Raw genomic sequence first — 25,396 nt, forward strand, 5'->3', positions numbered from 1 at the left:
CAGCCAGGTGTTTGAGGGGTTTGCTGTGCCAAGATACATTGGTCTCATCAGTGAGGCGGCAGAGGGTTGGCTGTACTCTCCTTGTTTACCAAAATGTGCTCGTTAAGGGAGGGACATATCACCATTAGAACCAAATTCACTGCTAAGTGATAACACACTGCACTAATGTCCTTTAGGTAGATTATTGAGAAAACAACCGTTACAGCAGAGAACATCAGAAAGCTATTAAATGACAAGTGAACTAAATGTAAGTCAACAGTTTTATTTTTTGTATCTGATGATGCATAAAGTTAAACACTGCTTCATTCAGATACAACTGTGTGTTGAAATAAAATTACTATAATACAGTATAGTGACATAAATATATAAACTTTCAGTGGAATAATCAACTCCCCCTCCTCCTGCATACCTACTATTACAATATGTCAAAGTAACACCAACAAATGAACAGAGCGGTTTTCTGGTTGAAAAATCTAAAATGTAGAAATGTCAATAACGTTAGTATTGCGAACAGGCAATAATTTGAGCCAAAAACCTGACACTCTTGCACAGATTTTCACAACTTGGGCCTTTGTCATTTTGCAAATAAAACCCACTAAAGTGTAGAATGGAATCTATTAAGCTGAAACTAAACATAAATGCATTAATAGAATAAAAGTTTCAGAACATTTAACCCCACATTACTAAGAGCTTTCAAAAATGCACTACACAAGAAGCTTTATATAATGTATCAATAGCTGCAGCGACATCCCTCAATATATTAGTAAGTTTTGGTGGCTTAGTTTTCGGTTCTTCGTCTTTTGGGCAGACGGAGCCTCTCTGCGTTGAGGAACTGTTCGATTTTGGAGATCTGGGCTCTGAATGATGACTGCTGGTCTTCCCTCTCCTGTGAGAAGGAGGGTTCCCGGTCTAACTCTGAACTCGGCCCTGCAGCTGAAGCAGGAGCTCTGCTACACCTGGCATAAGAACAAGCCAACATTAGTTGGTTTCAGTCAGCAGTGGGCAGGCAGAGTAAACACAGGTGATGATAAGACTGATGATAAGAATTAAAGGTCAGCTCCATTGAGGTCAAACAGAGTCAGGGTGCTGCTAATGTGCATGCTGGCTCACTAGAAATGCTCTGCTGCACTAAATGGAATGGGACTCCAATGAGAATCATTGGTAACACCTGTGTTTACCCTACTATTCCATGTCAAAAGAGCAGCTGTGAAAAAGCTCTATTATAATACTAGCAGCATTATAAAACCACTTTCATATTACGTTAAAATAATGAGTTAACACTCAAGTTTGTAACATAGAGTGCTCAAATAGCATACCTTTTGTAACCTGTAACCTGTGCTGTGGTGCATCAAGACTATCTGTGTGTGTCCAATACTGTCTATAGGCTGTTAATCAATCTCACTGCTATGGTCAGGGGCAATAGCATCTGGCTACCTTTTTGGCTGTGAAGTCTGCTCTGCATAAATATTATTGTCTGTGAACACTTCAAGGTCCAGTGTGTAAGATTTATGGGGGTTTATTGACAGAATATGGCAGAAACGGAACATAATATTATGTTTTCAAGTGTATGATCAATATATTTATAGCTACACCTACAGAGGGCACATGTCCTCGTCCACACAGTCTGGTATGTTTCTACTGTAAACCAGAACAGACAAACCAGTTTCAGCTTAGAACAGCAATCAGCATTCACATTATTTTCTAGATGAATAAACTGAACAGTTGATTGCAACGCTTGTTTCCTGGCGGTTTGTGGCTCCAGTTAGAGAGCAGAAGGGGAGGGTGAGGCAAGGCGTTTGCAACCTGCAAGCTCACTGCTAGATGTCACTAAATCCTAAAAAACTGGTCCTGTAAATATTGCAAAATCTGAATCATCCTATGTTAATTTAGTATTCAATTCCATCGTTTTAGTAAATAATAACGGTACCTGGCTGGCCAAGGATGTTTTCATTCAGCTAGCTAAACATGAATCCACATCAGGGTCAAACAATGAAGGTTACTGTTTGAACATCATTTCAAGTAACATCGTCCAAACAATGTGTGCAGCATGGCTTTTAAGGAGGGTTTTTGCTCATAATTCAACGTAAAATCTGAAATAACATAATAATTCTAATGAAGCTTGTGTAACCATCAAACACACAAGACGTTTGCACTGTAGTACAAGGTGGAACATCTATTCCAGGGGGTCTTTCTTTATGTAGGGCAAATGGACTTACCCTGGTGTGGTCTGCCATGACGGTGTGCTGACTGTGATGGATGATGTGGAGAACGGAAAAGAACTGATGGACAGAGGAGCTCTGCTCTCCTAGGTAGAAAATGGCACCAAGAAGTAACTCAAACAGTGAAACAGTAGATGTTCGTCTTTAGGGATTTTCAGTTTTCTTTGAGGCTCAGTGCCTCCTGAGGAAACTGAAAATTTCTAGTAAAAGGAACATTAACCAATAAACAAATGCGGGGCAGACGATAACCAGTGGCAACTGGTATGTAACAGTATCCAGACCAGAGAAAGTAGCCGGGCCCAGACTGAACTCTGTGTGACGTTCCCAGTGTTCAGAGCTTTGGCCCTCGCTACAATTTGTTTAACTATCAGAGCAGTTTTTTTTTTCTCATGTTGCACTCTATCTCCCTCAATTGCCGGCACCTGGATCTTATAAAACACAGAGTGACAGTTTGCGGTGATGGTGACAAAAGAGAGCATGAGAGTGTGTGAGAGTGAAAAGGTGAAGCAGAGAATGAGAAAGAGAGAACAGGCAAGAGGACGGACAACGTGAGTGAGTGAGAGACGGATGATGAAGTGAGAGAGTGAGGAGATGGATAAAGACTGAGTAAGTGAGAGACGAGAGGTACCCAAGCATCATTAGGTAGATTTTCTCCCACAGGTCATTCATTCTCTGTCTGTCTGGCTGTCTGTGAGCTCAGCATACATCAGGTTCGTCCACTCACTCAACACCTGACTTAACGTTTGTCAGAGTTTTATACATCTCAGATCCTTCTCAGATATTCTGTACATTCTGTTGAATGTGTTGGCCTCAGCTAATATTTGCTTGCTCTCACATTCTGAGCTTTCTGGACCACAAAAATGTTGAAAAAGCATTATAATGTCTAGTTCTCATGAGGACATGTCAGGTTGATATAACAGACATATTCATTAAGCTCCAGAACAGATTTCCCCTGTGGTCCACCATTTTATAAAATGATGAAGCTCAGAATCTGCGGAACATAAATGACCTCCAACCAACGTATTTGATAGAGAAAATATTTTATAAGGGTCACTTGAACTTCCTCTTGAGGCGGCTCATATGTTTCTATGTGAACATCACACTGTGGTCATTTCCTGCTGTTCAGCATCAAGCTGTAAGACAGAACAGTGTTGTGGCTTTACTGTGATGAAATGCACTTGGACATGGGCTTTAACATCTGAAATTAAATTTTTCACATAGCTGTGTGTTGAGATCATACAGTGAAGTATCATTAACACATCATATTAGGTAAAGGGGTATGGAAATCATCAGTGCTGATTTGCCTCTGTTATCTGTAACACTGGGATTGGGTTGGTGTAATGTTATTTTTTAGCATCAATTTGTGAGTAAGTCACAAAAGAGCTGTTTCTTACTTCTCAACAGGTTCTGTAACTGACCGTGTCCGTTGTTGCAGTCTCTCTGGATGTCTCTCCCATAGCCTTCCACTCTCCCTGTGGGTGTCTTCTCGAGGAAGCTGCAGTCCCAGAGACACTGGAGGCATTCAGCAGATCCAGCGCCCTGGTAATCACCAAGGGGACTGAGGAAGAATGAGGTGAGATGGCAAGAACGGCAAGAAGGTAAGAATGAATGATCATTAGAGACATACTACAGATGTACACTGAGTTCACTATGTAAGTGGAGCAATCGGGGCTTGAAATTAACTCGCAGTTGTCCCGCAACTGTCCTGAATTCTAATGTCAGCTGTCCCACACTGAACAACCGTTGTCCCATCATTCATTTCTACATAATACATTGAGGTCAATGACTTAGTTTCAGTAACTTGCATCACTTCATTGACTCACTCTGATGCATCATGGTGTTGTTCCCTGCACTAAAATTTTGAGTGTCTGGGGGTGGCCATTTAGCTCAGTTGGTAGGACGTCCAACGTTTCTCATTAATATACAGCGATGGAAATTTAAACACTCTCGCTTTGCACATATCTCACAGTAAACAATTTTATTTTAAACACCATGACAGTGTGTATGCATACATGTGATGTAGCATAGAGCTTGTGGGTGTGTCACTGCAAAATTATATTCCATGACGTATAAAAGTAATAACTTCATTTTAAATGTCAAGTTTCTCTATTGTCCCAGACACTGTATCCTTGTGTCCCAGGTGCTACTTTGAAATTTTTTGAGTAACTAGGAGTAACAAGGCAGTACTAGTGTCCACCACAATGGTACAATCATTATTTTAATGGAATGAATGGTGTTCACGAATGAACGGTGCAGTTATCACCTTCGCCGTGCTTGCTTTTAAGGAACATGGGAATCGTGCTGGATGGATGTCCGAGGAGTCCGCCAGGATCACTTGTATTTTGCTCGGCCATACAGGATCCCTGAAGAAACACCAATGTTTCACTGAAGCCAAAATAACCACTGTAAAATTACTAATCATATACTGTATCCATGTTTTTGTGCTTTAAAATCCCTCATTTACTTTAATGATCTAAACAACTTATTTTAAAATTGAAGGTCAAAGCTGAACCAAGACAAACTGCTGCAAAATCTGATGGATGTTTACATCTGACATTTTAGGTGATCACTTTTAACATTCATTTGACCTTTAATCTTGCTTTAAAACATAATTATTTAAAACCTCTGTGTAAAGCTGCATCTCCAAATGTATGCAAAGCAATAAGTGACGTAAAATGTCATCATAACCAACACAAATTTACCTTTAATGCTCTCTTAAAGGCCACAAAATGGTAATGCTTGTATTTTTGAATCATAATACCTGAACAAATTGATGCAAGACAGAGACATCTGACTTAGCTCTGGAGCTTATTGTTTTTCTCTGCGTGCTGTCCCAGTCAAATGACGACCTGTGAGTCTTAGTGCTGGGCAGAGACGACTCATTAGTATCTTCAACCAGCATTTGTTTTGCTGGAGGCTGGGATGACTCATGACTTGGACGGACATCAGTTTTAGTCGTCTTTGCATCTCCTGCGTCTTCCACTTTGTCATTCTTCATGTGCTCCTGACTGCCGCCAGCCTCAGAATCAAACACTGCAGTGTCCACACTGAAATCAGCACAGGCATCTTTCAAGTTAGATTTTTGCAAAGGGCCGTGGACAGTCTCACAGGCATCATCTTCATGTGCATCTACACTTGACTGACTCTCGCTTTTCTTGTTTGCACAACACTCCCCATCCTCATCATCAGTTACTGGAGACCTCAGCTGCTCTGCTTGTTGTTCAACCTCTGGATTCAGTAACACACATTCTTCTCTCTCTGGTTCACATGTTTCACCTATTTGCTTCATTTTGCTGCTAATGTCAGTGGGATTACTAGCTTGTGTTTGTGTTGCAGCGGTCTCCAACTCTTGGATACTGACAATATTATCCGACTGAGCAGCTAGTGCCGCAGTATTGGTCTGTGAGCCACAAATACTTGACTGATTCACAGGTTCAAAAAGTTCAGAGGGGATGCTGGCTGCTGATTTGTCAGATGGCTTCTCTTCCGTGGTTTTCGTCAAAACTTGATGAAGTAAATCTTGACCAAAGGTTTGGGCCTCATCGTGACAGACGTGCTGCATTACAGAGTTCGACCCATGACCGACACTCTGATGTTCATCAGAACAGAACACTTCTCTCCTAGGCTCATGTCCTTCGTTGGAGTCAGCACCATTTTCACTGCCTGTCTGAGAGACGCTTTGTGAGCAGTCTGATGGCTCACAGGCAGCCAGTGGTGGCTCGGTGTCCATGAGGTCAATGACCGGCTGTGTGTCGCTCTTCTCAGTAGTCCTATCAGTAGCCGTCTGGGCCTGTATCTGGGTTTCTGGAGTGTGTACCCCTTCTCCCTCTACTCTATCTTTCGCCTCTGTTTTGGGCTGTTCGGTGTCCCCTGCATCATCCGTTGACCGCTGGTTATCCTCTCCTCTGTCTGCTCTATCTGTTGTTTGGGCCATGAGTGTTCCTCGCTTTTCTCCAGCACTCCCTCCCTCCTCCACATCCTCTTCTTGGACCTGTGCTCTATTCAGCTGCTGCTCCTCATTTCTTTGCTCCTCTCCGTCATTCACATCATCGTTCCGTCCCTCTTCCCTCTCACTCAGTCCTCCATCATCACTCTTTTCTTTGCTCAATAAGTCTACAGATCCATCCACAGACCTGTAGCCTGGGATTGGTGCAATTGATATGTTGTTCATGCTACCTTTGCTAATCTGCAGACTATCTGTAGACATAGGGGAGGCACTATGAATTAAATCTGACGCTACATTAGGATCACCATCATTTGTGTTCCAGTTGTTGATGTGTTTGTTTAATGTGCTGTAGTCACTGCCTGTTGTTTCAGAAAGACTACAGAGGCTGAGAAGTGGGCTGGTAAACAGGTTTGAAGGGTTAAGGGGCTGTTTAAATTGGGACTGCTGATGGTGGTTTGGCACATCTTGTCCTGAAAGAGAACACAAAGTATTGTGTTCAGATGGTACCAGTCAGTAAAACTATAGGTAAAGTACTATAGGTTCATAAATGAAAGTAAAATAATGCAAAAATGTCTGCCAATAAGTTGTTTGTGTGTTCTGTTGAATTCTCAGAGTAGAACAACTAATAAAATGTTTATGTTAAGCTGGCTGACCTCCAGTAGCTCCAGTGGCAACTAGCTTAGTCACCGCTCCTGTGTCCTCCAGACAGTCTGGCTTTTTGGTCTGAGTGGAGGCCAAGTGCTGCAGGCTGCCAGAGCAAGGTGGCTCAGAGCTGGAGATGGGTTCATCAAGAGTTTTGATCTCCTCATCTACAGTGGGGAGGAGCTGGGTTGAAACACTGAGGTTGTGACTGCTGTCTTTCCTCTGTGGAGTGAAAAATAAAAAGACACATGCTGAGGATGCACAACTGCTTTTATGTCACTGTTTTACCACAACACCTGTAGCTGTGGCCAAACTCATCTACACACTACAGAGCATGGATGGTGAACAGCACTAGGCTGAGCTAAGTGTAGGAGGTGAGGTGAGTTTTCTCTGCAACCTTTTACTCTGTTAACAGTGTTTCTGGTCTTAACCACACGTTAGATGCCACTTTGTACAGCTGCACTTGCTTTTATTCACACATTTGCTGCATTATGTGAAACCACACAATTCACCAACAAACCACTTCTCATTTTAGGCTTTCCAGTCTTGCAGAAATAATGTAGTCAGATGAACTTGTGACCAAGGGTGGGAATCACCAGGTGTCCCATGATACAATATTAGGACAGATACTCAAAGCTGGCCCTGCACTACTACACCACACTACTATCAGATTAGATACAAACAGATTTTAAAACTCCACACCACAATGTCAGTAGAAACTTCACAGATTCTCTTCACTCTCTCACACAAGATTTGAAAATAAGGGCACATCACACACCACAGGATATTATCAAGATTACTGTGTACACTTGAGCAGCATGATCTCATGTTATTTCATGAAGGATGTGATCTCATGTGGAGGCAGATGTAAACAATGGAGACAGAAGAGGAAGAGGAAATCGGTGGGGTGAAGATCTGATCGCTTAACCGGTCACATTAACAGATAATCTGACCCAGATTTCCCCTCTGAGACTCATGAGGGCTTAATCTGAGAAAAATCGGCCCAGAAGTCCTGCAGTGTGGGGTCAGCAGAAGTCACGATGTGATATAATGAGAATTTGAACATGTTATGAAGAGTTTTATAACATATATTGCAATTTATTTTTTCAATTGCGAAATGTCCTTACAAGTATCTCAATAATCTAAAGTTCAGTCTGTTCATCTCATATCAATCAGCTTTTGTGCAGCAGAGACTGTCAAGCAGATAGACTGACCTCACAAAAACCTGCCAGTCTGGCTGACAGTGACCTCTGCTGACCTCACCAGACTGAAAAAGCAATTTCATTATTCTAGTACCAAACAAAATTGCATTTGTAGCATTGGTATAAAACACTGATACTTGTCTATTGATACAATAATGCCACGCAAAATATCGTGATACTATGCTGTATCGATGCTCTGACCTGAGACCACTTCATCCCTTTTTTCCACCACTTTTGTTAGACAAAAATTCAGTATGATTGAATCCAACCACAGTCTCCAAACTGACCACAGCATGGAGAGTCTTAAGAAAAACTGAACATGATAAGCTTCATAATCGAATGCTAGTAATGAATTTATTGCACTATATCAAATTGCTGCTGAAAATGATGTTCTTGGGTGAGTTATTTAGTGTATAAACATTTTCTTCTTAGAAATATTACTGTTAGTCTACCTTACATCACCTCTAGATTTGTAAGATTATTGAGCAGGTGCTTCTTATAGATGAAGTTATAGACGACTAAGTAGATGTTTATACATCTACTTAGAACTTGGTGAATGTCTACATTTATCTTCACATGTAAAAACTATAAGGTTGTTATTAAAAGGCTCTAATATTCCTGTGTGTTTTGGTTACTCATAGACCACTATGTACCTGTAATTGTACCTCCAGTTCATATATATGCTGAGCCTGGACTTTGGCCTGTGAGGACAGTCCAGCGTGTCTCAGATGAAGCTCACTGTGAGCCTCACGCACTGCTTGAAGGTCCTGCTGCTCACTCTTGATCTGATCCAGAAACATTTCCCTCTGTTTCATACAAATGCACAGACAGGAATTTAAAAAGTCGTGATCACTGTTTCAGCTGTTTCTGACATACAGTTTCTTATATATAAAAATGTCACCACCGTGCCGCCTTCTTTCACACTACAGTCTTTCTTCTACCTCTTTGTCCCAGTTGGTCTTGGACGCAGCATGGCTCTCCATCAGTTGGGCCACCTTGTCTTCCGTTGCCTTGCTTTTCTCTTGCATCACCTCGTGTTCCTGCTTAAGGGCCTGCAGTAAAATTAATCACCCATAGGATTTTTAATGCAATACTAAATTTTTATGTGTTTATTTAACGTGAACAGAAGGTCTTAAACAGTGCAGGGAGAGAGAGGGCTTCTTGCTAATACAAATCAGTTGGCTTGTGCCATTTTAATAATGATTTTAATAAATTAATGAATAGGTGAATTAAAAATGAGAAGGGGGTACAGAGAGAATAAAAGAGAATAATAAACTGTAGAGCCATAAATGCAGAATAAACACACTAACTATCATTCAGTTGCGGAGGGGACCACATTCACTAATGTACATGTTGTGATATACAACACCACTTTCAGCACATTTATGAGAAGAAACGATGGTCGTCATTTATTTCTGTCCCTGTGTAAATTCTCTCCATAATCATTTAAACAGACCCTGAAAAATTCCTGATCTATGTGGAACCAGTAGGTGGTGAAGGGTTTTAGCTGCAGAAATACACCACATTTCATATCATTCAAATCCATTCTGATGCAAATGATAGGACATGTAGTGTTTGTTTGTTTGTTTGTTTGTTTGTTTTTCAGCACAATATTCTCATATACCATCTCATAAATGTACCAATAATTGTTCCTCTGAGTTCACAGTTCTCCTGTTTTATTCCCATTTTACAAAAAAGTATTAACCCTTCAATTATAACCTACTAAGACTGATATCATATAATTTCCAGTTTCAATCTGGATGTTTACACACTGTGATGTTTTCCATGTGTCTTTCATCTTTATCTGTCCTCAAAGATTTAAAAAAACAGAACACTTAAAGATACAGTCATGTCTCTAACTTCAGCAGGAACCTGAAGGAGACATTTCATTCTGTTTTCTGTTTAATGTGACAGTATAATAGAATAATATTAATCGTTTTAAACTGCTGTATGTGTCTATGTGTTGAACCTCTTCCCTCCTCCTCTTTCTTTCTTTATTAGTACAGCCAATTGTGGCTACTTCTTTAACAGACGAGCTTTACTGCAAAACTGCAAAATGTAAAAAGTGAAGATGTCTGGCCTGATTTAACAGTATGTGACTTTTGATGACTTAGTGAGAGTTCTACTACAAGCTAGGTTTCTATAATATTCTTGCAGCTAACTTTTTTTTTATTTAAATGAATCTAAAAGTTTAATTTTAAATGATATTTTGAATGAGCACATCAGTGATGAAACACAAGATAATGTGATATGAATCTTGGCTAAGACACAAAGAAAAAAATATTCAAAATATGGTGATTTAAGACAAATATGAGAGTAAGTCTGTGCTACTGTGTACAATATGAACATTTGTGTCCATAAACAAGTAAAGCATGACGGACTCTGACCTGGTTCTGCTCTCTTTGTGACTGCAGCTCCACCTCTACTCTGCTTAATGTCTGTGTCTGACTCAACAACAGCTGCTGGGTGTGCTGCAGAGACCTTATCACTTCCTAAACACACACACACACACATATCACAGTTATATGAGCAGCAAACCTCAGTTTTAGCATATTTGCACTTTGAAATGTGAAAAAGGGAAATATAACTTTTTTTCCCAGTGGAAGGAAAGCCACTTTTTTCAGTATTAGTTTGGGCAGCAAAGCAACCTCCAAAACAACCTCGCACAAGAAATTAGCAGTGAAGAAAGAGCATCAAGCTTAAAATGAAATTTCACTCAATATCTCCTCACCCCTGTGCTGATGTGAGGATGGGTGAAGATCTCCAGTTCACGAAACACTCCTGGAGCTTCAGTGGAAAACAGCGTTGCAGCCAAATCCAGTACAATTGAAGTGAATGGTGACCAGATTTAAAATGTAAAACAAGAACACAAAAAAACCCACAAAATGTTTCCATACTGCTCATGTGGTGTAATCCAAGTGTCCATAACTGTAGCCTCTCAGACCTGATCCTTGTGCACACGCCTGAAGCGGGTACACAGGCTCTCACCCATGCGGCGCAACACAAGATACACGAGATCTCGCGATACCTTCACATCTGTGTTTACATGCTACCTGGAAGCGACTCAGACAACAGAGAGAGATCTGCTCAGAAATAGTGACTTGTTACACACAGAGTTCACTTTGCAAACTTTTGACGAAGAAGAAAATGTCTGAGGACTTTGACATACAAGAGGAACATCATTTCTTTGCTGCAGCCACACCGCTTGGGTGAGAGCCTGTGTAGCCAGGCGTGTGCATGAGGATCAGGTCTGAGAGGCTACAGTTGACATTTAGGCTAAAAACATGGTGTAAATTATGTCTTTTTGGGTCAAATTTTAATGTCGCAGCTTACGGACACTTGGATTACACCACACAAGCAGTATGGAGACATTTTGTATTTTTTTGCGTTCTTTTTTTCACATTTTAAAACTGGTCACCATTCACCTCAACTGCTATTTGGCTGCTTCAACGCTGTTTTTTTCGCTGAAGCTCTGGGAGTGTTTTGTGAACTGAGGTCTTCACCCATCCTCACATCAGCACAGGGGTGAGGAGATATTGAGTGAAATTTCATTTTTGGGTGAACTATCACTTTAAGGTAGTTTGTCACATGGTGTCCATCCTTTTTTTAGTTTCTCACCTGTTTTTCTGCTCTTGCAGCTTCATTTTCCTCCCTGAGTTTCTTGATCATTTCAGTTTCCTAAACATGCAAAAGAAATTGTTGATTGATATAACACAAGTCAGTTGCGACTATAGGCTTGAGTCTAACATAAAGAAATGTATTCTCGTTAAATGATGGTCATTTACCATGTTCAGTTTCTGCTGCAGCTGCTGTATACGTTGCTCTCTGCCTGTAGGACTGTGACTCTTGTCATGAATAACTGATGACATCTTGGCTTTGATCAGCTTGTTACTGACCTCCTCCAACTCCTGAAAAATCACCATTCATTTGTTCATATCAAAAGCATGAAATTATCAATATCTATTAATTACCAATTAACTTAGCTTAGTTTCAATACTTACATTACTCTACAATTATCTCTTTAATAGTATTTCTCACACAACTATGAATTTGTATTGGCTGTGATACAGGGTAACAAAGAGGGGCAAACTTCAAAACCAAAAGCATTCTGTGTCCCACATTCAGAGACAAAATAAATAAAATAAAATGTGATGACATCTTGCCTCAAAGATTTCCAAAAATCGAGGCACTTTTCCACATACCTTTCTTAATGATGCAATAATAGTTTTTTGTTTTTCATTTGCAGACGTCAGCTTCTTATTTATTTTCATGGCTTCATCAACTGTAAGAATTACACAGGATAAAAGACCAGCGCACATAATGTTACTGTATGATAACTACGACGGTCTGACATTACATGAGGGCAGATGAGAAGAATGGATATTACACAACTCACAAACTCAAAGAAAGCAACAACTTTTTTCCAAAAATGTTTTCAAATCAGATACTGTAGTTGGATATTTTCACTTTGGTCTGTGTTTCTTACAGTAAACCATGAGTGTAACACTTTCCAGCAACGTCACAGAACAGTCTTTTTGAATTTAGTAACAGCCGTGGCATAATGAGCCAGGTGTTTAACTACAAACAGAGATACTGTGGTTTAGGAAATTGAGATAAATGTGTTTAAAATGGGCAATGTAGCTGGCTACTATTTGAGATTACAATGGTCGCCTGATAATGTAAATCCTTCCATAAATGCCCAGATCTTGACCACAAAATATTACCTTTGAGATGAAGTGAAACTGGATATTTTGCAGGAATAATGTGCTGCTGAAAGTTGTGACAGAGCTGAGTCATATCACAGTATTGAGTCAGTACCGACCAACTTCCCTGTGAATTGTTTCCACCACCTTGTTCATTCATACTCCCTCAGGTAATAACACTCACACTACCTCAGTAACATTCAGTACCAGCCATTAATAAAGGTCTTTCTGTGTATGGATCTGCCTATCCATCCATTCATTACCATTCTGCTCTAACTTCTCGTGGGCCTGCTTGACCACGGCGCACTGCCTCGCCAGAGTACTGAAACGTTTCTCAACCTCCCCCAGCTGGTTCAGGTGGCTGTCCTTTGACCTGCTCTGCAACACCAGTTTCTGTTCCTGTGGAAGTGTTAAAGATAAAACAAAAAAATGAGTGCCTTCCACAGAGTAAGGATGTCAAACATTGATGCTTCAATACTTTTTCAATACCACATGTTTAAAATGATATAATATCCATTAATTAAAGTACTGAAAGTACTATGGCTTAAAACACATTTTTTCCAAAGTCAAATTTAAGCTCTTTTCAGATACTGTCAAGGAACATCTTCAAGCTTTTCCAGCATCCTACATCTGTGGTAAATAACATATGTATACACTCAAAATGATTAGGCCCGATTTCATTTCTTCATCACATGAAATCAGGTGTTATTGTGCCAAAATTATGTTTTGTGAGAGAAATCTACAGAAAGGTGACAAATTAAAGGATGCACGTTTCAACATGTGTCATCTGTGTGTAAGTAGACCTGTCCTCCTATATACCTGGCTGAGCCGGTGTAAAACAATCACTCAAACAATGACTACACAAAAAACTTCAATTTCAGCAAAGACTGGCAGTTAAAACTAAGTGCAGCACTTGCCCAGAGTGCCAAGTCAGCCGTCTTTACTTTGTGCAAGAGACGAAAGCAATCAGGCTATCTCTGACTTATTTTATTTTTTTATCTTTATCAGTGAAATGCAATCTATTTAGTCAGGTAGGAATTTATTGTGAAATTAATGCAATGACAATTTCCAGAAGTTTCAAGGACTTTATGCAAAATCATGCACTTTTCAAACCTTGAAAACATAACATTAAAATTCAAGTGTGTTCGTGGTTTTCCAGCACCGGTAAGAGCCTGAAATGATCTACATGCTCATTCAATACATCAGTTCACTTAAGTCTTTATTTCCCTGCATGAAAATTGGCTTGCAGCAAGACCAGACAGCACTCAGTGACTTTTCTGGACCTGCAATGTGTGCAGGTTGCAGTTAAAAACAAATGGGGTAAAATCTTATTTTGTTCTGAACGCAGTTTGACTTACACATCTGTGGAAGCAGACACATACATGTTTATTTCTAAATACATCAAGAATGAATCAATGAATGAATACGTAGAGGACAGTGAAAATGATTCAACTGAAAAATGTTTCTATTGTCAGTGGCATATTACTGTATGCAACATTTACGCACTGAAATGTTTAAAACCGAGTAGACCTATTTTATATATTTTGTTGAGTGTGTATTTACTTTGTAAATCATCCCAAATGTTTCCAACATAGTTCAAACACAGAGAAATACATAATTTATTCAAGGTAACGGCACATTTCCTTTGGTCACCTGACAAGGCGTTGTATCTCCTTTACGTCATCTAGTTCATAGCTGCTATATAAACACAGAAAGCAACAGATGATACCTCAGATGGCTGTTTTCCATACACAGAGCTGAGCTGGCCTGGCTCGACTCGGTTTCCGTTTCCATTACAACAGGGCTACACACTTGTGTCTTTTAACTGAACACAAGCTGGAGGAAGCTCGACTTGAGCAGCTGTACAGCGGTGGATAAACCGTTCATATACACCTCTGGGATAAACACAGTGTTTCCTTAAATTCTACACAATAACATCCAGTGTTGTTTCATTATGCAGAGTAGGTCCATCTCAGGTGTGGCTCTGCATGCTGAAAGTGATAATGGCAATACAATTCAGCATGGTACGGTTTGGCTCTGTGCAGCCAAAAGTGCCAGTGGAAAAGGCCAAAGAGATTGACAACATGAAGAAAATTCATGTTATGTTTAGTTGTTAACATGATTTCTGCATGAGTCATGTTAGATTTTTTATCAACAATGCTGGTTGCCATTAATGATCATGGGACAACAACTCCAACAACATGATCATTAGAGCCGGTCAGGACAAGATCAATACCACTCTCATGTCTGTTAAATATGAAGCTAACAAGCAAGTCAATCTGGACCCAGCCCATTCCTCGTGTTATAAATACAATACGCTGTGAAGTGCAGCATTTTCTATTTTGAAATGAATTTTCTATTGAACAACACATTGTTAGTAATGCTGGATAATCTATAACTGGAGATCATCCTGGCCCCAGGTGCATGTGCATATTTCCTTATCACTGAGAACATTGTCATGGTGACTTAAAGTGCTGGACTGGTGTGTTGTTGATGTTGAAGTATTAATGTTACACCAGAGATTTTGCCATCAACTCCTAAATCAACTCTGTTTGACTCTGTTTGTTCGAGTACACAACTAGAAGGTAAGAATATGTCTGAGTCAGAAATAAGTGGACTAACTGTGTCTGCTGTGGTCTCTTGGTGGCTGGTCATGTGATGTTAAATTACTACTTAATTGATGGATTTTAGTTGCTTAAAAGTTTTGAGTGCCTTGATTTGATGCTATTCTGTTATCACCAACCATTCCAGACATCTGACCTCAAATAAAAATCAGATGCAGACCTTTAAGTATTAAGTCTGAGGACCCCTGGACCAGAAGCTGAGGGAAACGGTTAGCCTGGCTCTGCCCAAAAGTAACAAAATCTACCTATTAAGGTGATGACAACACTCCAGGAAGTCACCTCTCCAGGATAAGAAATAATCTGACACATAACTCCCAGTAAAACCCGAGCTTGTCATGTTTGGATGTTGGGTTTTATATCGATTAAACCGACAAGATGTAACGTGTAAATTATTGAGCATTAGAAGTTTTGTTTTAACTTTGGAGTCGAGCTGGCTGTTTCTCCCTGCTTTCAGTCTTTCTGTCAAGCTAAGCTAATTGGCTGCTGGCACTGTGTCTGTAGTCATTTTGTCAGACAGAAAATACAACAGGGGAAACAGCCGTCAAGTGAATGAGAGGATCATGGTTTAACACAGCCAGCGCCCGTCTCTTTCTGTGGGATGAAGGAATCAACTCAGTGCATGCCTCAGAGCGCTTTATCGCTCTTCAAACTGCCATTATAGTTTGATTGTCTGTATCAAGCTGAGCAGATTCTTTTCCTCTCTCTCGTTGTCCCACTCACTCCCTTCACTCTCATTCTCACTCCCTCGTGGCCTTCTCTCCAATACACCAGCTTGCCTCGACTCCCTCTCACACTGCTGAGCCACTGTTATGTGAAGAAGGTTAAACCGAGCGAGGCCCAGTTATAAAATATTTTAATAGAGATATTTTCTCTGCTGTGCTGGCAGTTCAAAGTGTCACACACTCCCTATCCGTTACTCCTGATGAGCTCTTCCCTCCAAACCCATCTCTCCTTAGCACCATTCCCTCATCCTCCTCTTTTAATTTTTCTCACTCCCACCCGTCCTCTGTCAACAATTTGTATAAGTGGAAAACGCTTCCTTACCAGCTCGCTTGATTTCTTCTCCAAGTTGTACTTCAGCAACTGCAAAACAGCAGTAAAAGAAAATCAACATGATAAAAATAAAACTCTGAGAGCATTGTGGGTAACTTGTGTGAATTTGAGGTTTTCCACCCTTCTTCTCAGGATCCAAATAATGAGCTGTTACACTCGTCAGTAGCAACATTTACTGCACATTAACCCAGAATTTACACAAACCTGCTGCTGGATGGACTGATCATTTGTCAGCTGCTTTTCAAAGGTCTGGACTGAACTCTGAATCTCAACTTTTAAGGCATAATGGAGGTTTGGGAAGGGCAAATTCTAATGAAGAAGATCATGTGATATGGTTGAAGGCTCCACAACAGCTAACCTTGAGGTGAGATTTTGTTCTAACTGGTTTACATTTCTTTATTTTAGTATGACACAGATGATCAGTTCAATTACAAGCATTTTACAAATCATAAATACAAATATTTACTGTGTATATGTCAATAAAAATTATTATTTTATTATATACAATTGTCTATTTAGAAATATTTAATTATCTAATCGAATATGTTCCTCTGTATTGATGTAGGGCTACAGCTAATAGTTATCTTCACTATTGATTATTCTGTAGATTATTTTTTTTCATTATTGTTGAATCATTTAGTCCACTGAATAGTGAAAAATGTCCAAAACATCCAATTTACAGTGAATCAAAACAAAAGTATGAAATCTTTATATTGGAAAAGATGGAACGAGAAAATTTGTCAGTTTTCTTTGTTAAATGATGTAAAGGTCCAGTGTGTAAGATTTAGATGGATTAATTGGCAAAATATGGCAGAAATGGAATACAGGCCTCTATATAATATATAATCACCTGAAAATAAGAATTGTTGTGTTTTCTTTACCTTCAAATGAGCTCTTCATATCTTCAGAGGGCATGGGTCCTCCTCCACAGAGGTTACCGTGTTGTATTTCTACTTTTCTACAGTAGCCCAGAAAAGACAAACCAAACAGTGGACCTACACAGAGCCTTTGGGTTTTTCACGAGTCTCACAGACACCATATCTTCTCCTACATGCAATGGGAGGATGATTCTTCATACCACTAAATCCTACAAACTGGCCCTTTAAACCATTATGAAAATTGTTAGATTCATTTTACATGAGCAGAAGTAAAAAAAAAGATTATTCAAACTTTTTCTTCTTATTATATTTTGTCTTATCTGTCAAGTGTGCACTCAAACTTTAACATGACAGGCTGCCCTGGACGGTATCGCATTTTGGGGATCATTTATTATACCAGCAACATTTCATTAACCAGTATCAGTGGGGTTCTCGTTGGGGTTCCAGACCCCGAGGGGCAGTCGGCAGTTAACTTTTAAGGGATTACAAGTTGATTTATGTTTTTTTTGGAGGGAAAATAATTTCTTCTTGTTTTCAGATTTTTGTCAAATGCGCTTTTTGCTTTTCCGCACGACAAAATATTGAATTACCTCTTCTGATGATTAATCAAATAAAGTAACACAAAAGGTGAAATATCCTTTAATCCCACATAGCCGGTGATGAAGGTTTTGTTTTGTGTTAAAGAGGTCAGAACTAGAAGCACTGCTGACATCTACCAGCCTGCTTACAAAGACAACTGATCATTTGAGACCAGGAGACAACACAGCAGCTTGTTCATTTTAGTAACATGCCTGTTTGAATATACTCTTCATGCCCCCAAGAATCACATGATATAGTCCTAATTATTAATAAACTCTGACATATGGAAAATGGAATCTGGGTCTATATTAAGAAATGTGGAAAATACTTAAAAAAAACTAAGACTAATGCACTATTCATCCTTCAAAAAAAGTCATAAGAATTGTAAACAAGATCATTTACAGTGAACAAACCAACCCCACAAATCCACTTCCTACTTCTTCTTAAGTATGAATTATTTATTTAGAGTTTGCTGAATGTTAGCTGTTTAGATCACTGGTTGTTCTTGTTTTGTTTTTTTCTTGTTTCTTTTGTATTTTTTTACATGTTTGAAATTAAAAAAAAAAGTCTAAAGACTGAAAGGACTGCATTTGCCTTTTTCATCTAGTCTATGGAGTTGTTTCATTTTAAGACTAAAATAATATTTTAATGATATAAATATTGAACTATATTACTGTGGATATTCATCAAGCAGGTTGTTTATTGAGATATAAATAACTGCTGTGATGAATTATATAGATTTAATTATGGATTAATTGAACCGCACTGTTCCAATTGAGCTCAAATTTGTAATTTAGAAGATCATCAAGGTATGGCAATTAAATCACCACAATCCCAACCGCCACTGAAGTGAAGATGTGTTAAATTAAAGGAGTCTACCAGACCGTGTCCCGAGAATGAACACAACTGGGGCTCGCTTTAGCAAAACAGGGCAGTCAGTGTCTCCCAGATAGAATATCAAAAACAGTCTCTATTGTCTCTGTAACGTGGCTGGGTTGTTAAAGTGCAGCGGACCGTGGGGACGGCCGTATATCACCGCTGTGGTGTCAAGCCTGAAGACGAACACTCTGGGAGCCAGACTGGGTCAGGCCTATGCTCTGACACCCTACGCCCTTGACTCTGGTCGGGATGAGCTTTGTTTATTTACCTACCTTTGAATAGCTTAATGGTAAAATTTGATTTTTCCTGATTTAAATGAAAGAATGACAGAAAAGAATAAAGAAAGTAAGGTGATTGGAAGAGTGGGAGTACTGGTATGTGTGAGAGACAAAGACAGACGGGGCTGTGAGTGTTGCACATCTCAGTACCTGTAGTGACTTCAGCTCTTCTTTCAAGTTGTTAATCTCCTTGTCTTTTAACTCAGCGCTGACCTGGTATTTCCCCTGAAATGTTAGATTATTATTGCGAGTGTCAAAAAAGCAATAAATACCAAAGCACAGCACAGAAGAATGCGCTCCAACGGCCAAGATTGTGCAACTGAGATGAGTGAATTTACTACCCCGCTGAAAACATTAATCGAATAAAATGCTCTGAGTATCACGTTGACGTGTTTGGGACGAAGCTCTTCATACCTTCTCCTCCTCAATGTTTCTTATTTTGGCCTGAAACTTGAGAACAGAAAAGAAACTGTTCAGAAGGGTTTAATGCATTGTTAATTTCTTTTTGTTTACGTAGAAAATGTGTGACCATACAGTCAAATCATACCTCCTTTTTAACACTGATGAGTGACTCTGTGTGCTGGTTTGCCATTGTTTCAGCCTGGTGTTGCTGGGATTCCTGACAAAATCAATCAAAACAGTGAATGATCAACACAGTATAAACATCAAAATGTACAGATTTTTAGTGCTCGTAAAATATAGGTATTAAAGATCTTGATGTAAACCAAGCTAGGCCCAGGCCTACCTTCTCCCACTCCAGCTCCTGTTTCTCCAACACCAGTTTACTGACCTGATCCTCAAAGCGTGTCTCTGCATCCTGAACCAGGAAGAGGCATTGTTTACATAAAAACCTGATAATCAACCATCCTTGCTAAGACTAATCAAACACACACACTGAGTAAGGAGTAATTCACAATCAGACACAAGAGACAACCTGGAAACACCTGCTAAATTAAATATCAAAACAGTACGTTCAGATGGTGCGATGGCTGGTACAATGTGATCTTAGCAGGCTAACTGAAAAAAAAAAAAAAAATCCATTATCTCGTCCGTTCTGTGGGCAGATAACTCTCTGGAGTTGAGCCAGAACTGAGAACTCCACTAAGTTTCCCTGGTTCATCCCTCCGTATCTTTTGCAGATGCACACGGAGAAAAGAGGAACATTAGAGGGGAGGTGATATTTGTGGAGAGCCATCCCTATCCTCCCTCTTCTCCCGGAGAAGGCAGGTAAAAGTCAATTGCTCTCTATATCCATGGGACTTTTTTATGTGCACGTGGGAGCTGGTTAACTCACTGAGTTTATTTTATAAGTTCCTATTAAACTATGCTACCAGCGTGGCACTGCACTTAAAAAAAAGAGGAGTGCACAGGAGATAAAGCTGTTATTTTTCCACTGAGGAATAATTATGTGTGTGTGTGTGTGTGTGTGTGTGTGTGTGTGTGTGTGTGTGTGTGTGTGTGTGTGTGTGTTTAAAAAGACACTAGAAGGCTTTATTAAGCCTGGTAATCCATGTAAATCAAATAGGCAACTGCAGATCATCTTAGGGCCGAGACACTAAAACCTTTTAATCTATATTTTTCTAAACAATTTTTCACAATATATGATTTTACTTAGTATGTGAAAATTCACGACTGTTAACATTATATATTTGCCATGGCTTTTCATGTCTTTTACTGTTTTATTGCTGTTCTGAATGGATGATTTTTAGAGGGTGTTAAAAAAGAAAGAAAAAGTATCAGGGCATGAAAAAGTGATGGTTGATTTTATAGTTTGGTTGGAAGAAGTTAGAGACAGTTTATCTTAAAGTTTTCCATTATATGTGTTATTGTGTTGCATCTTAATGTGTCTTCATTTACAACTCACTTAGAATAACTAGTCTTTAACAGAACATTGCAGGAGGCTCACACTAAATGTCATATATGCACACACCTTTATCTTTTCCTGCATGTAGTCTGCCAGTACACCACATTCTCACCAACTAAAGCGGTGGGTTGCACTGTATTTAAAAAAAAAGAAAGAAAACAAACCCGCTGGAATTTGACCTGCTCAGGAATGTCTGGAGCCATCATGACATCCTCTCGCTTCCCAACCTCTACAACCCCACGAATGGCACGACTACAAAGTGGTGCTCTGATAGCAGCAGCGCCTGAGGAGGATCAGACTGATAAACCAGTTTGTGTCCCAGTTAACATGACAATAACAATAAAAACAAAATGGCAACAAACGGCAAACATCCCATTTTCGCTCCCTTAACCTTTAAGCACACTCAGAATGCATTGTCAGGTTCAAAGTACTTGCTGGAGGGTACAAAGCATTATTTACTTTTGTTACTTTTACAAAAAAATTTCCTTTCTACTTATTGGTCAGGGGCCAAATGGTTTATGTGACCCCAATCTTGACGCAATGTGTATCCAAGCTGGCTCTTGTCCAGATGGCCAAAAGGGGCAGCTAGCTTCCTCTAAGGATGTTATAATAACTCCCCTGCTGCGTACTTCTATGAAATAACACTGCTCTTTAGCCAGAGAGCCATTAACGTCCAAGTACTACTCAGTACATAGTGATGTGACACAGAGGAAAAGAGGAAGCAGCAACACTGAAAACAATGGGCCTCATTCACCAAGATCTTCCTCACATTTCTCTTCAATTTGTTCCTAAGAAAGGTCCTAAGAACAATCTGATTCATGAAGGTGTTCTTAAACATCAGAATTCTTCATATCTGTGCTCTTACAATGATGAAACCTATTGTCCTCATGAGCAGCAGTTGCTCATTAGCATAAGTAAAAGCCCCACCAATGCTCTATGAGGGCATGAGACTGCACAGTCAAAAATTCCCAAATGAAAACCTAAAGACGGTGGAGTGACAGTTTCATCTTCTAGGCCGTCTCCTTTCTTAGAATCAGAAGGTAAGTTGATTTTTTCAGAGTGAATATAATTTGATTTTATCAAAATAAATAAATACACATTAAATAAAATAAAGACATGAAATGAACCCTGTTTTTTAAACAATGTGTTTCTTTCCTGAGATCATTTAGAAGATATAAATAAGAATACTGTAAGGTCAAAAAAAGACAGAACAGTCAAAGTTATTAAAAATATTAGAAATTCTAAAACACAATAACAAATAATTCTGTGTGCTCTTGAGTCTTTGCAGAGTCTGTTCCTACCTAAGAACAAATCTCACAGAAGAAAACTTTGGGGAATGGCAAAATCTTTTTGGAAACAAAGTGGATTTTAAGAAGATATTTCTTCTTGAGAACAGTTGATAAATGAGGCCCAATTCACATATATATTTTAGAGCTACACTGTAAATCAGTTTAAGCTGGTCCAACTTAAAAACCTAAGTTCCCCTACTGACTTATTCACCATCAGTCAGATAATTAGTTCAAAGATGTCTTATTAGCTGTAAAAAATACAAAATGTAAAACCAATTGAGTTTAGTCAATTGAATTTGAAACTAGTTCAATAAACTAAAATAATAAATTGAATCAACAACTATTCTGTTCAAACTGACAAATCTAACAAGTAAGATCTGCTTTCTATTTACATTTTCTGGTTTGGAAAGTCACTTTTTATGCGACACACAGAGCTTATAGCTGATCTTGGAGCTCCTTTGTACCAGTTAGTACAAGCAGCAACATGTGTAGCTGCTTCTGGTGACTTGATTGAGTATTTTTTTCACTACTATAAAATAAAACAACCATTACAACACCGGAGAGCTTTAACTTAAACTATGAAGTCTGCTGATCATGTTTCTTTAATAACTTAATTAAATGAGTTGAGAAAACACTCAGCAGTACATGAATTCAACTCATCATTTATGTTGTAGGTCAAAAGACTTCAGAACAGAACAACATATATAGTATATAATGGTTTGCAAGTTCACTTGAAAATTAAATACTAGAAATTTTATGTTGGAAAACTTGGAATAAACAAAAAAATTCTAAAGTACAGTACATTTAATTCTTTAGATCAGTGGACCTGGGTTCAGGTCACTGATGGGGAGGCGTAAAATAAATCTCAGGGGGCAAGAGACGATTAATGGGATGGGAGAACAGAGAAAAAATAATCCTGACACACAAAATGATGCAAATTTATTCATGCATTCCTTTAAACTTGGCCTTTTTCTTGTGAATTACTGTCTTAGTTGTTTAAAAGTTCAGTTTTTCTTTAACTGATCACAGCTAGTGGAAATATGCAAGCAGGGATGATGGGCCACACATATGCACTGCACTGTTTGAAGGTATTACAAGCTACAATGACTGGGAACCAGGTTCAAACATCCGCTAATTTGACTGCTGGGCAGTAGGTAGACTGGTCTTGTGCCTTCACAATAATAGTACTTGACCTTTTGACCAAAAGAGATTTTCTTCAACCCTCCATAAACATAAAAAGTCACACTCTGACAGCATGTGTTAAAGTTTCTACTATACCCTCCGAATATGCAGCTCCTCTACAGCCTCAAGTAGATGGGTTTTAAATTCCAACAACTGTAATAAGATGGTGCTTCCACTTTCTGTACTGGACAGAGACAGCTCCCGCTCCAACACGGGTCCTCCTCCCTGCGTATGAAAAGAGAACGCTTCTAACTTCACTAGTCCAAAAGAAATACACCAGTTCGGCGATTTTAAGATAAAGGACAAACACCATGAACGTTCAAAGCCATTTCCTACAGCAATATTCAAGGTTTTGTTTTTTTGTAATTATTTATATCAATATTTATGCACATCTATTATATTCTAACATGAATAAACAAATCAGAAGATGAATGTTCTTTGCTTTGTCTTCTGTTGTCAGAAGTCGTAACTTACAGTGGTGTGGGTGGGGAGTGTCCCTGAGACTTCACTGAGATCCATTGAGTTGTTTCAGGGCAGGCCAAGGTCCCCCTGGGCCTCTGCTGCCTGTTAATCAAGAGAAAAAAAACATTTTGTTGAAAAAGGTTAATAGAATTGGCTATTTAATAAGCAGTAACACTCTGCTTTTCCACTTATAAGTGTATAATTACTTCCTCATCTGCAATTTTTACTGCTAAATGATTTTATTAGAAATAATAGGGTAGCACATTAAAGCCTCGTAATGTTTCTCAATCACTACAATCTAACCTAATGGCTTTGATATGACCATTAGGGTTTTTTCTTCCTTTGTTTAACACCACTTCCATCGCAGTGAGAAGATAACACCTTGATAAGCCATCTAGGTTCAAATGAACCAGCCCATTGACACTAATAGGGGTCATAGCAATAACACTGAATGGACAAATTGCACTGTCAATGCTTTTTAAATTATCTAGGTTATTTAATTTGACCTGTGGATGGTCCTCTGCCACTGTCTCTGTCCCCTCAACATAACCAAGAGACTGAGTGACACACACACACTGCATACACGCAAACACACACCTAGGGGAAAATATGACTATTTAAGTGGGAGGTCTCCACTAGCCACTGATCTCTTAATAGAACAGACCTTTTTTCTCCCATTTAACCTGGGCTGGTATCAATCACGCTGGAGAATTAAATGATCCCTGCTAGAATTGGCTACTATCATAAAATGACAGTGTGACCCCGGGCTGAAGAGGGAGGAGATGCGCAGACGTGTGTTAGTGTGTCAAAGCGATAGTGTACGTGTGTCTTATGTGCACGCTGTGAGTGTGTATGTGGCTGTGAGCGAGGGAGTAGACCACAATGTCTTTATTCGCTTCTCCTGTGATTCAGTTGAGCAGGAATTAACCACCATCTCTAAGCCATAAGAGAGACAAATTAAAAGAAGTGCTATCCATTAAACGGGAACATTTCTATCAAGCGACACGATGTCTGTATTACCTTTGGGTGAGTTATGTTAGTTACTGTTCTGTAATGCGGCAAGAAAAAGAAAGTTAAACCAGCCCTGAGATTGTAATACAAGTAATCACAGCATTGCTAACAGCAATACAATAACTGAACTACAGCGATGTTAATTTAAAAGTTTACGACAATGGGGCTTTTCAACAGAAGACATTCTGTCATGTCACGGTTGGAAAAGCACCAGTTTAAAAAAAAACATAAAATCAGTGATGATTGAATTTCATTTAGCTGTTTCAGTTTCAGGGTGCTGGTATTGTACATGTTGGCTCACTGTCACACTGTTGTGGTTTACTGGGACGCCCGAATACAACAGAGCCATCATTAATAATAACACTGCTCCATCCCCTAACCATACTGCAACTAAAGGCATAACTGTTCAACTCTTTCTTCATCGATTAATCTGTCAATCATTTTCACAATTAATCAATAGTTGTTTGGTATATAAAATGTCAGACAATGGTGAAAAATGACAATCAGTGTTTCCCAAAGCTGAAGGTGACATCCTCAAACGTCTTGTTTTATCCACAACCCAAATATATTCAGTTTACTGTCACA

At 39.2% G+C, this 25,396-nt stretch overlaps 1 protein-coding gene across 1 annotated transcript; it reads right to left on the minus strand.

Annotated features, from left to right (window-relative positions):
• Positions 1-246: 246 nt before the first annotated feature.
• On the minus strand, positions 247-23,872 carry ccdc73 (coiled-coil domain containing 73). The gene is made up of 20 exons (XM_084734137.1): positions 23,813-23,872; positions 23,435-23,563; positions 19,749-19,820; positions 19,551-19,622; positions 19,418-19,453; positions 19,154-19,228; positions 16,381-16,419; positions 12,976-13,111; positions 12,212-12,291; positions 11,795-11,917; positions 11,628-11,687; positions 10,397-10,501; positions 8,951-9,061; positions 8,663-8,815; positions 6,819-7,029; positions 4,981-6,635; positions 4,483-4,582; positions 3,638-3,777; positions 2,217-2,305; positions 247-956 (listed from the first exon to the last, which is right to left on the minus strand). Exons 1-20 carry the CDS (start codon positions 23,855-23,857, stop codon positions 779-781), a joined length of 3,609 nt encoding a protein of 1,202 aa, XP_084590263.1. The 5' UTR covers positions 23,858-23,872; the 3' UTR covers positions 247-778.
• Positions 23,873-25,396: the final 1,524 nt, after the last annotated feature.

This window comes from Lutjanus erythropterus, chromosome 13, assembly GCF_056507025.1.
Source record: "Lutjanus erythropterus isolate fLutEry1 chromosome 13, fLutEry1.hap2, whole genome shotgun sequence".
Taxonomy (NCBI): Eukaryota; Metazoa; Chordata; class Actinopteri; order Lutjaniformes; family Lutjanidae; genus Lutjanus; species Lutjanus erythropterus.